This window comes from Ruditapes philippinarum, unplaced genomic scaffold, assembly GCF_026571515.1.
Source record: "Ruditapes philippinarum isolate M1 unplaced genomic scaffold, ASM2657151v2 ctg4383_1_1_1_1, whole genome shotgun sequence".
Classification (NCBI taxonomy): domain Eukaryota; kingdom Metazoa; phylum Mollusca; class Bivalvia; order Venerida; family Veneridae; genus Ruditapes; species Ruditapes philippinarum.
In genome coordinates this window covers 77501-90600 of record NW_026864645.1, presented here as the reverse complement: position 1 = coordinate 90600, position 13100 = coordinate 77501, and the positions used below count along the sequence as shown (strand labels likewise).

The following is a 13100-nucleotide window of genomic DNA, read 5'->3' as shown; positions in this document are numbered from 1 at the left end:
ATCGTAATTGTTAGTGATCATATCAGTTCTTTCACCCTGCCCACCAACGAAATCAATTCCGATGGGCAATGTCAGGGCGGAGACGTAAACGTAACAAATCTTCCTTCATTTAAAAAAGCATAGAATAAACCCACACGAAATGACAATAGTATCTGTTCTGAAATAAACCTGAAATAAACGAGAATAGAGAAACAGATATCGAATCCGATTCTAGTTACTTGAACAAAGAAAAAAGCAAAATGGCTGACAACAAAACTTAAAGAGCTTGCAGTGATACAAGCGAAAGAGCTCAAAGACCTTATACATGAACTTAAAAATGTCTTTTAGACATCGGTTTTTGGACGTCAGCTTTACGTCGTATTTGGTTAAATGATTACAACAGTGTATAAGGATTATTTTTTGTTAATTTTTTACCTACCGTCAGGACACCGACCAGGACCTGACGTTAGTACGACGTCAAAATGAAACGTCTTATAGACATCGGTTTTTGGACGTCAGCTTTACGTCGTATTTTGGTCGCCGACGTCGTGACCAAAATCTAACGTTAATCCGACGTTATTTTAACGTCGTGTGTTTGCTGGGTACAAAGCTTACATGTATTTTCTTCAGGTTTGTGGATTTGTTTATTATTTTGAAATTCTTTAATAAGCCCATTCCTTAAAGCAATCTTTATGACACACTCGGTTTAAGGTCTCAGCTTCCTATCATCTTATATGACGACGTTATTGAAGTCATGAGCTGGAAACGTACACAATTTGAGATTTGACAAGTAACAATCCAGGCCATTTATACACATTTGTAAGTTTTTAAGTTCACCAAACAATATAAACTATGTATCTATCAATGCTGTGTAAATGTTTTAATTTGCATGTTCCAAGTAAAGTTTCAATACACAACCAAGTTTGTAACCAGTTTTCTCGCTTGAACAAAGTGTCCAACCACTTAACGTCCTGTCCCTTGACACCGGTATTTTAAAAATATTCATGGTCATTTTTTACATTTTATTGTAAGATATCACATTATTCCCAATTTAATATTGCCATGGATTGGAAATACGATCATATAATTTTGATAAACATAATGTTTACGAAACACAGTAAGAGAAGGTTTGTTTCAAATCATTGTTCATTTTCATCGGTCAACCATGGCAGAAAAAAAGATCAGTAGGTACATGTATAACAATACATGACAAGGAATTAAAAATACACTTTTTGTGTATCGATGTGAACACAAAAACGACAGATGATGTTAATAAGTATTCAATACTGTAGTTTCAACCTTCATTGGAGACCTATCGCCATATATTCAAGGTTTAAGTAATTACATCTTTTCGATGAGTTTTATTTGTGTATGTACTTTATTCCATGTTTCAGAGTTTGAATAGTTTGGTGTTCAATGTACACTTCATAATGATCAAAATTTGACACATGATCTTTTTTTACATTTCTTTCAAAGGCATCAAGCTATTTCAATTGTTATATTGTTTTGTAAAATAGAATGAAAGGTAAAATAATTGAAAATGTATTGATAGCGTAACAAGTAATAGTGAAAAAATGTCTAATTGTGATGATCAGTTAGAATCAAAGGATTACGTTGTGTCTTAATATGATGATACAATTATTGGTCTGAGTGATAAAGAACAAAACATAAACACAATTGAGACAACGGACAACATTTCAAGATTATCTCTGTACCATTGTTTAACATGGTCAACAATTTACAGTTACAGGGATAAGTTAATACATACGTAGGAATACGCGAGTGGTGACAGATCGTAAAAATCTTTTAGTTTGTGTTTAAAGACCTGTTAATATAGAACAGATATGAAAAACATATTGACACAAATATTGACTTTTACACTGTGTATATTAAAATTGTGTGAGTTGTGAAAATATTAGTGATAAAATGTATATTTCACTTAACAGTGCATAAGTATTATGTATTTCTGTTTATTTCTGCTGTTAGGAATGCGCAGAAATTGCATATCTTTTAAGTTTAAGATACTTAATGCATTAAATAGGTAGATGAATATCTATCCTTATCGAGTTATCATGTTACATTATATGACATATACATGTATGTACATGGTTTTATTTGCGTCGTCAATTATTGCAAATATTTTAAGTTTACATTTATAGAAATGTTCAGTGTTATTATTTTTGTTATACTTCTCATTGTTATCATGCTTCACGTGTAAATCATGTACTCATTTTCTCTACTTTTCACGTGCATCTATCAGATAAGGTCTTTTGAATTAGCTCCTCGACGGTGTAGTGCTTGCGAGTATTTGATATTATGATAAGTTGCTTGAAGTTTCATGCATATCACAGTTGTTTAGGCAAAAACTTTATACTAAAAATTCTGTATCTTTTATTGGTATATTGGATAATACTTAACAATGTATGTGTTAGGTTAAACCAGTGTAACTGTTAAAATTGGAATTAAATAAAATGTATTGGATAGGGAAAGGATTTATTTGATAATCTATCCAATGTTGTGATAGTAATTATAAAATAAAAAAAGATTCACGATAGTTTTCATTGGTGCCTTATTTGTTTTGATACCGTAAAATAAATATTTTTTAATCGTTTTTATAACCTGGCCAGTACAAAACGCTGTTTTATTTTACTTAATGTGTTGTAATCCCAAGATGTCCAAAAGCTCAATTGTAAAACCGTTCGTCTTTGTTTTTATGAAACTATAGCTTGCCAGTATATAATCGCAGTATTATCAACATTCCAACGTCGAACGCCAAAATTATATTCTAGTCTCTGCTTTTGACTACAAAGTGATTTAAAGAAACAACTTATGTGTGATATGTCTTTCCATTCTGGCTGCTTTCCAATTATTAACCATGTGTGAACTTCTGCAATGTTTGATCTTAATATTGATATGCTTACCATGCCAAATGCCAATCAAGTATTCTATTCCGATTTTGTCTCTTTATCTGGCATATTTGTTCGGCCACATTGTTTGCAAGGTATACTAGCATTACCATGTGGTTACCTGGCCTATATTCTATTTTTATTGAATAAGAAGATAATATTTCTATCCAACTTGACATTCTAGGGTTTTTTTTTTAATTTGTTAACCATCAGAGAGAAGCATTGCTTACAACAGATTCTCTACCGTGTAATGTTTGAAATATTTTACAAAATGAACCACAGCTAAAAGCTCTTTTCAGGTCACACAATATCTTCTGTCAGCTTTAATCAAAATCATGCTAGCAAAAGCAATGACTATCTCTTTGCCGTCAATAACCTGTGATAAAATTCAAAACACTGAACATTACTTGCATTATTACAATGCTAAAAACCGGATGAGCTTTAATTGTACCATTTGTTTAAGCACGTCTTAGCTCCATAAATGCATCATGTCATTCTTTTGAACAAACGAAATTTTGACTTTTCTCAGGAAGCTAATGTAAAATGCTTGGTAATATGCGAATACTGATTTATGAATTCCTGTAATAGCTACTTAAACCAATAATTGACATTAATTCAAGAATATTTGGAGGAATTGGCCAGTCAATAACCAGAATTTATATCTAGACAAGAAAACCAATTTGCTGCCGATTGTTGACATAAACAATCGTCAATCTGGGCAGAGGATAAACATCTTTTGTGGTCAAATCATTAATTTTTCAGTAATCGAAACAAAAGCCATCCTTCTTCTGGACCATAACTATACCATTAGCCCAAGCAAAAGAAGATGGTTGAATTACATTTTACTTTAACATATCATTTATATGTTGTTCAATTACATCGGTATTCGTATGTACTGATATTCTTCTTCAAAAAACGGTTGCTTCATAAGTTTGGCATTTCCAGTATGTATTCTATGTATTATGATACAAATTTTCACAAGATCTTCAATCAGTTTCCGAAAAAAGTATCTGAATGTTTTATAAGGCTTTTTGCTGCTTTTGTGCTATAGACATGCCTTCAACAGTACAATCATGTTTAGGAACATGGGTTAAATTTCTATAGTTTGAAGTGTAAGAACCATTGTCACTATTATAGAAACTATGCTTAAATCAGCAACATGAGTACCTGGATAAACAGCATGCGTTTCGTTATTTAAATTCATAAATGCACAAAGAAACGTATGAGTTTGTATAAACCAAAGTTTTGGCCTCAAGTCCGTAATCACATGAAATGATTTTAAAGTTAGTTCAAAAGTAGACATTTCATTTGACTTTAAAGGCGGATTATTTATCATTTCAGTCATGGGAGGAGGTGTTACGCGATAGCAACCTACTTTACCAGTAGGTTGCAATGCAACTATGACCTTTTATCTTTTACAAACATTTTGAATGATCTAGTAAACATTTGTTGTTTATTAATATCAGCAACAAAACTTTATTCACATAACAAAGTACATGTACACCCTTTAAGTTCCAGAAACTATCGTTTTCCCTTTAATGTTAAAAGGTTCTCCAGATGCTGTTTATATTTGAGAAGAGAATGGAGCGTTGGTAGTTGTACTAAAGTTTGGAATAAGATCCCGAATATTTGTAGATAGAATCGATAAAGTCGCTCCAGTATACAATAAACACATGTGAAAAACGTGAAGGAACACAAAAGGGTACTCCCTTAGAACGTTTAGTAGTAGATTCACCACTGGGGAGTTTAAACCAATTTTAGGCGGCCAAACCTCGCTCTGAGCCAAAATATGTTCATAAATGACAAGGAAGTGTAAATTAAATGAATCCCCGCCAAGTGAAATTCTAATAGTGGCCATGGTTACATTAACAAAATAAATGAACTGCATTATTGAAAACTTGATAATAATTTGCTACGCAAACGTCTGTCTGATCAATGTTGAAAATCTAGACTGGCTCTATCTTAATAGATAATGAAACGCTTAATACAAATAGGTTCCACGTAGCTCACAAATTATCATATTAACGTTTATATGATTTTTTTATCACTCGGTTTTACTTTGTACGAAGACAAACGTTTCCCTTTTACAGAGATCGCCACTACATAACGATTTTAACTACACCCTGTTGTTACGATTTTCTGTCTGTTCGATAGTTTTCTTAACTTATGTAAATCTCATGATAATCTGTATGGGAATAGAAACAAATTACCTAAGCTTAGACAATCTGATAAATACTTGAAGATATATATTATTGTCATCTCGTATGTAATAGCAATATCGAATGTATTTTCTCTTTTAAACATAAATATAAGATGAATGTCGCAGAATTGGTTTTTTTATGTCTGTTAAAAGTACATGTCCTATTCCCAAATCATTATGCACAATCTAAAAAGTACTTAATTTTCAATATTAACAGTATTCAATTGAAGATCCAAAGGAACTTTCAAAACTAACGGTATTTGAATCAATGATCTTAAGGAAACTCCAACACTAACGGTTTTTGAATCAAAGATCCAACATGTCTCATTCCCCAAATCATCATGCACCTTCTTCAAAGGTACTCATTTTTCAACAGTAACGGCATTTGAAACAAAGGTCCAATTGATTTTTTGCAAAACTAACGATATTTGAATCAAAGTTCCCAAGTAACATTCAACACTAACTGTATTTGAATCAAAGATCCCAAAGGAATCAGAAAAAATGAGCAAATTTGAGATGAAGCACGGGGCATCACTATACAGCTGTTGCACAACACTTTACACCTGCTGGTACATGTATAAATTCCTTAAGAAACGAGGTCTATCAAGAACATTCAATACAAATAGTTTAAAATCAAAGACTTGGTTAGATTGAGTCTGTAAATAAGTGTAAGATCTCTCATTTGGCAATCTGAACATCAATGCTGTCAGACCAGATATATTTATTATGAAAATGCCTATAACTTCTCGTAGACAACTTTATGCTCTATAAGCATCACAGGTGAAGTACATATTTTTTTCAAAACAAGGCATTTCGATATATCTATCATGAATTTAGACTGACAATTTGATTACAGAAATGCACACATATCAACATATATTTATATATTTACATCTATATTTACATCTAAGTAGCATAATTATACAATTTAAATTTTAAAGTCAGCACACAAAGAAACTAAATACATCTAAGTATACAAACAAGATAAATACATGAAAACTCGTTATTTAATGGGTACTATAATAATGAATGTATGTCAGTAAGCACAATTATGCTAGAACAAATTAAATTTCGCTCAAAGCCATTAGAATTTGATTTCATGACAATTGTTATTGCCTGTCACCTTTAATGACATGGTTTTATATATGATTCCACATAACAAACACGTATGACTTATAAAGTGTAGAAGAATGTTTCATTTAAGTTTCCATGTCAAATAGATGTTGCTTATTCACTATATTTATAAAGTTCTCATTAACTCATTGTGCCTATATTACAATATCAGTTTTACATAACATCGGACAGTTTTTTAAGGCAAACTTGCTTTTGCAAACGATACACCACTTTGTTTTAGACAATGACGAGAAAATAAAAGTTCATGTTCCTTATTTACAATATGGATATCATTATATCCAAAGACATTTTAGGATTATATAATTTTCTTTTCAAGTGCCCTTATATCAGCTCTATGGGCCGCAAGGAGTGCCTTTTTTCTTTCATCACATTCTTTTACAGAGCTTTGATCCACAGGAGCACCCATGAAAGCGTATAGCTCTGGAAGTTGTTTCACGCTCTCGTCAACGTAGTAAGTACACATAATCCCAAATGAATTCCATACCTGTGGCAAAAGATAAAAGTCAAAGAACATTATTCATTTTAGCCAACAGCGTTTTAATAGTTTTATTGGAATATCTTGCACTGTTATTGTCTTTCGATGAAACAACAATACAATATAAACTTATGTGTAATATGTAGGGATTCCAAATTGTTGTGATCATATTATTGATATTATTTAACGATACAATCACATATAATTTAAAAAAGTAGTGTTTTTAGGTCTTACCTGATACATAAAGTTTTTATATCGGGCTTTTGATGAGAAATTATTATTGAAACAAATATTTTGTTACAATTCTCACATTTGATTGACTTGGAAAGAATGTGTGGATATACCTTATGTCGAAATATTGTTTATTTGGATGTATTTATGAATGCTGGTCCTTCTTTAAAAATTTCAAGTATAAATTAGATGAGTGGATAAAAGTAATGTAATTACTTTTTTCACTTGTAGTACTGAGTCGTCAATATCTTCGGCTAGATCAGGGTCATTTACAAACTCTATAAAAAGTTTGACTCCGTCATGTGTGTTTTTCAGTGCTGTTAACTTTGCTGAAAAATCCTCCCAGAACAGTAAAATCTTTCCAAATAGCTGTGCAACTTTCCCTAGTTCTGTTCCAGCCATTTTAAGATTTTCCTCGTTCATAAGATCCGCTGTTTAAAAAATGAGCTATTAAACAAGATTACTCTCTTTTTCAAAGTGAGTGTTGTTTTATTTCTTGCCAATGTTATGGCGTAAATTGATAGAAATAACAAAAAATTTTAATTTAATAGAAAAAAAGAAATTTTATAGATATTGAAATGAATTAATAATGCATTATGCTAAAAGGCAAATATGCCCCAGAAACCTTTTATATTTTCGTAAGAAAAGGCAAAAAAAAAGTGATGATAAATGCTAATGATCTGAAGAAAGTTACAGCCCTAAATAAGAAAAAAATTGATCATAACAGTAGCAAAATTTAAATAGAGTAGTATTTTGACTTCCTTTCAAAATACTGAATAATTATAACTATACTAACTACCAAAAAGCATCAAAAGCGAAAGATTGTTCATGTATTTGGCCAATAAGGTTAAGTGGTTATGTGTGGAAAACTATATCTGAACAAGAAAAATAAAAATGTTTAAGACATAAAATAAAAAAAAAACATTTCTTGTACATAATGGCCTTTAAAATGTATTTTATAAACATTTATCAATTGCTAATTTCCCCATTGATTTAGGGAACATTTTACAGGTTACTCAATGGCCAATCACCTAATATTTATTTTGTGTCTGTTGTTATCTGGGAATAAGTTTAGTTATATTGATTTAGTATTTTGCATGGATGTCAAAATACAACACTTTGTTTACAGTTTGTTACTGTTATGATAAATATTTCACAATCAGCCCCTCTTCAGGAAATATGCATCCAATATGCTTTTAAACCATTATTTAAACATTTTAAAAGTAATGTGTAAGGAAAATGTTGATGTATAAACTGCCTTAAAGATTATAGTTCTGCATGTACTCGCAAGCATCTTAAATAATGATATTTAATTGCTGGCTTCCTTTATGTTTTTAACTGAAACAAGCTTTCCTATTACTTTTTTCTTTGGACATATGAAGACTGTGAATTAAAATCGTTTTAATTTTTTTCTTTCTGATCATCATATGAACGTAAAATAATAAAACATTCACCGTTTTCAAGGGCTAATCTTTCCATAGCTGCAAGACCTTCTATAGCTTCTTCTCTCATTCTTGCAACCCGTCTTTCATTTTCTTCGATTCTCTGTTGTTCCTCATCTATATCCCGTTTGGTTTCTGCACTAGCGTTTAGGGCTTGTTGGCTCTAAATATAAAGTTTCACACATTATAAATTAAAAGCAATTAAACTTCGAAGTTTAAACCACGTGTTCAGTTAGGAATCATTATCTTATCCGATCTTATCATTTTAGATGTGTTTTCATTATACACCAGCGTTATAACTTTTTATAGCAACTGTTTTGCAACTTCATGTAGCAGCTGCATTATAACTTTATAGAGCGGTACTTTGAAACTTAATACAGCAGCTGTGTTGCATTTATTTAAAATAGGTGTATTGCACCTTTATACAGCAGCCGTTTCGCATCGTTTTAATGCAGTTGTGTTTATATGATATACAGCAGCTGCGTTCAAACTATTTATAGCAGCTATGTTGCAACTAAATATAGCAGTTATGTGCCAATATTTACAGCGCCTGTGTTGCAATTTTATACAACAGTAGCTGTGTAATACCTTAAAACAACAGCTGTGATGTTATTTTTTAGTAACTGTGTTGCATCTTTAAAGGAGCTATGTTGTAACTTTACAGGAGTTGTGTTGTAACTTTACATAGCAGTTGTGTTGTACCTTAAAACAGAAGCTGCATTGTAACATTTAAAGAGGTTGTGTTTTTTACAAGGGCTGCAAGATCCTGTAACATATTTTTTATGATTATAAATGATAGATATGATGCTCAAATTAAGATTTATCTATATTGTAAGTTCAAAAAAGCACAGGCACGGAGCTATTGGTGTTCACTATTTTTTTGTCCATGGACCCAATTTTTATCAATTAATCCCTTTGTTTTACAGCTAAAAATAAATTCGGATTCAAGAATTCCTTCCGATTTGTATTATGAAAAGTCAAATATTGGTTTCCTCTTCGGTGATTTGCGGCATGTCTTATTAATTAATGAGAGCGGGAACAAATTTTACGCTTACATCGCCGGGAAGGAAGTATAAAAGATAAAATAAAAAATAAACTAAAATTCGGTAATTTATTTCTTACTTTTGTGTCTTCTTCAGGAAATTATTAATTATTTTGTGGTACACAGTGGGTTATTATGTATTTTATTGCTGTAGCTATAAATAGATGAACAGTCCGAAAATCTATTTATAGACTGAAGTAGTTTTAGTTTAACTAAACGGTCATTCGTGTCACGCTATGGGTATAAATAATGAACTGGAAAATTTTGCATGAAATGAAATGCAAACATTTGCAAACAATAAATTTCACTCTCATTTATAGAAAAAAATTAAGTAGTCCTTTTTATAAATTATTATATTATAGCAATATCATTTTGAAATTGCCTTTTCCGTAGGTTCTTTCCGGTCCCCGATTGCACTTATGACATTTTTTACCCAACCTAGTTCTGGCTTCCATAACTGCATATGTTGACGTTGTGCGGCAGTAAACTGGTCTAGCTGTAACCGATCCAATGTTTAATGTCGAATTTATAGCTGTTCTATATTTTGTTTAGGCAATCGGTTTTATGGTAGTTTGAGTTGATTGTTGATTTGCCGATTATTGTGGCATTTTAACATGAGTTGTTATGGGTTTATTGATAGGAATGTAAACACACTGGTGTGTCTGACGAGTTTTTGAAGCAATTTAATGACCTCGCAATAAATCAATTAACAGACTTTGTCGATTTTGACAACTGTTTTGTATGTTCGAAAGAAAATACATTTATTATTCTAATCTCTAGCATACCTTTAAAAGTTCATGATGAACAATGTCTTTCGACGCCCATTCATAAATGATATGCAATTCTGGTAAAATCCAATTAACCATTGAAAAACTTATAAGAATATCTTGTCATCAGATGTCTATTAGTTCATCTTCATTTGCTGCATTTCTTGTTTGGATGTTCTTTAATGCCTTGCATCATAATATAAGATACTTATTTGGCGCGAAACATGTAACTGACATTTTGAAAAATAAAGTCAATGAAAGTTTTTGTTTTGGCTTATTTTCATATTAGAGCACAGCGATGATATGTCTCCTATTGTATTTACCATTTAAGATGGGTTATATTTGAGTCAAATACCAGCCTCAGGCAACGGGACGCATTCTTGTTTTTAACATTCAACATACTTATTAATTACCCTGATTAGTTGTTGATATTTGTAGAGAAAGAGTAGAATTATTATTGAAATAGAAAAACTAAATGCTTTGATATTTCTATTATCTAATATTAACTGACAACAGTAATGACACAAACAGAACAATGTTGTACTACTGTCATGTCACATTACAAGTATTGTATGTTTTGTTTGTATTGGAAATACTTTCATTACCAGGAAGGCATCAGTTGAAGCATTTTTTGTTTAATTTAATATCTGGTCCCATTATCATGGACGGTGCATACGATGAGTATAATTAAGCAAATTTAAATGATTTACAAAACATCCGGAATAATTTACAATGATACTTAATCTAAGTAGAAAATGGCCTGTGCGTAGGAATGATTTGGTAAGGTATTTGTAATAAGCTTTTTTGCGCGGAGATTCTCAATTGTAGCATTGCAGCAATATTTAGACTTGTTTATAAAAATATTACCGAATTTAACATTTCATGTTAACAAAAGGAGGTAATTAGAACTTTATTTTCTATAAAGTTTAAGTCAGATTTTACAATAAGAAATGAATGCATATATTTCAATGATTTCATATGTAATATGCAAAAATATTTACAGTACATATTTTACATATTCTTCGATGTTTGAAAATTGCTTTATTTGCATAATTATGCACATATATATAATTTCACTTAATGTTAACCACTTTGATCACAACAGCTTCTGCTTTGCAACTTTATACAGTGGCAGTGTTGCAACTATATACAGCAGATGTATAGTAATGTTATACAACAGTTGTGTTGTAACTATTTACAACAGCTGTGTTTTAACTTCAAGTAGCGATGTATTGAAACTTCGTACAGCAGCTCTGTTGTAACTTTATACCGCAGCTGTGTTACAACTGCATACAACAGCTGTGTTGTGAGGAACACACACCTTATCAATGTAAAAATTTAATATAAAATTGTTTTGGAAAAATTGTAGTCCTAGTATCAACCCGAAATCAAAGAGATCAGACATAATATAATGACTTTACTTTGCGGAAACATTTAATAGTGTGTCAAAAATACAGTCTGTCAGATATTAAACATAAAAGAGGGTCTATACGCATTTGATTTGTCAATAATGAAATTATATTATGAGCATATTTGTTTTCTTTTTCACAAATGTTATGTTTAATTAGTAAATGATATGTACTTAAGTTAGTATTGGTAAAGATTTCTTACCGCCTGGTCCTTTCTTGTAGTAGTAGCAGTCCTTACGCCATCAAAAACCATTTTCCCGGTTTCAGCGCCTCCAATGCAACCACCAATTGTTGCAATTCCAGCTGTAAAAAGTTCCTTGAAAGAGTCCATAAGTCCGTAAGTTTGAACTGAAAAAGATGCAAACAAATCTAAAGAAAAAGACATTTGAAATAATAAAAGCGATATGATAACAATATAAATAATTATTACCATACAACCTTAAAAGCATACATACTATGTATCGACAGCTATATAAATAAGAAAATTCCATTTAGATGTCTCGAAATTATATTCCTGCAAAACTTATGTATATATTATTTCTATTTCAACTCGTTCATGTATTTTAAGAAAATATCGCATTCGAATATTAAAAAACATGTACATATCCTTTACCCGAGTCTCCTATTAATTTTAACCGTTTTGATTTAAGTTTCTGAAGTTCTTTTTCCTTTTCTTTATTCTTTGCATCAAGATTGGTCACGTCCTTTCTCTCCGATTCTAATTTGAGTCTTTTCTGCTGCATTTCAGATGAAATTTCACTTTTTCGGGTTTTGATATCTTTGTTTTTCTGGTCAATATTCGATATCTCATCATTCACGGCGGTCTTTATGTTATAATATCTTTAAGACAAAAAACACTTGTTGTTCAGTCATCACTTTAACAATCAATCTTTTGAAATATTAAGTCAATTCAGCGCATTTTCTCAATAAAAAATGAGCACAATGTCATTTAAATAATAAGATATCGAAATCTTTGTCAGAGGTGTACTGTTGAGATAAAGTATAAAGCATATAGATATAACAATAATAACAATCATTGTATACACTTTTATAGCAAAACTTTCTTAATAATATGAATGCCTTATTCAGAAAGGTACATGTAACAAATGAAATATATAAAGTCTGCATCTATGGTGCAATAATCCAGTATTTTGCTTGTGTTGTCGTTATGTATTTTGCCTATATAATGTTGCGATTACATAAATAATATAAACATACTCTTGTATTGTATCCTTTGTTTTCTTGACCATGTCATCCACGTAAGTCAACACTTTGTCCAAACCTTTCATGACTAGCATTTCTTTCTATGTTACAATTTAACACAAAAAATAAAAACAACAACAAAACAACCTTGCACAATGTACGCATAGGCAATGATAACATGAAATTTCAATTAACAGTTTTATTCGTCGCATCATTGAAAAATGTTGCAATATCTATTTTTCTGAGTTAAATATTGCTTTAAGCAACATGAAAAATGGTAAAAGTCCAGGTTTAGACGGATATACAGTTGAA

The 13100-nt window shown here is 31.0% G+C and overlaps 1 protein-coding gene across 1 annotated transcript in view; it reads right to left on the bottom strand.

Moving 5' to 3' along the window:
• Positions 1-5954: 5954 nt before the first annotated feature.
• Positions 5955-13100, bottom strand: part of LOC132726379 (uncharacterized) — a 10208-nt gene continuing 3062 nt past the window's right edge. Inside the window, exons 2-7 of the mRNA XM_060711698.1 lie at positions 12804-12889; positions 12199-12425; positions 11788-11933; positions 8380-8530; positions 7142-7356; positions 5955-6703 (exon numbers count right to left, since the gene is read on the bottom strand). Coding sequence (XP_060567681.1) covers positions 6515-6703; positions 7142-7356; positions 8380-8530; positions 11788-11933; positions 12199-12425; positions 12804-12889 — 1014 coding nt within the window. The 3' untranslated portion in view covers positions 5955-6514. The remainder of the gene's footprint in view (positions 6704-7141; positions 7357-8379; positions 8531-11787; positions 11934-12198; positions 12426-12803; positions 12890-13100) is intronic.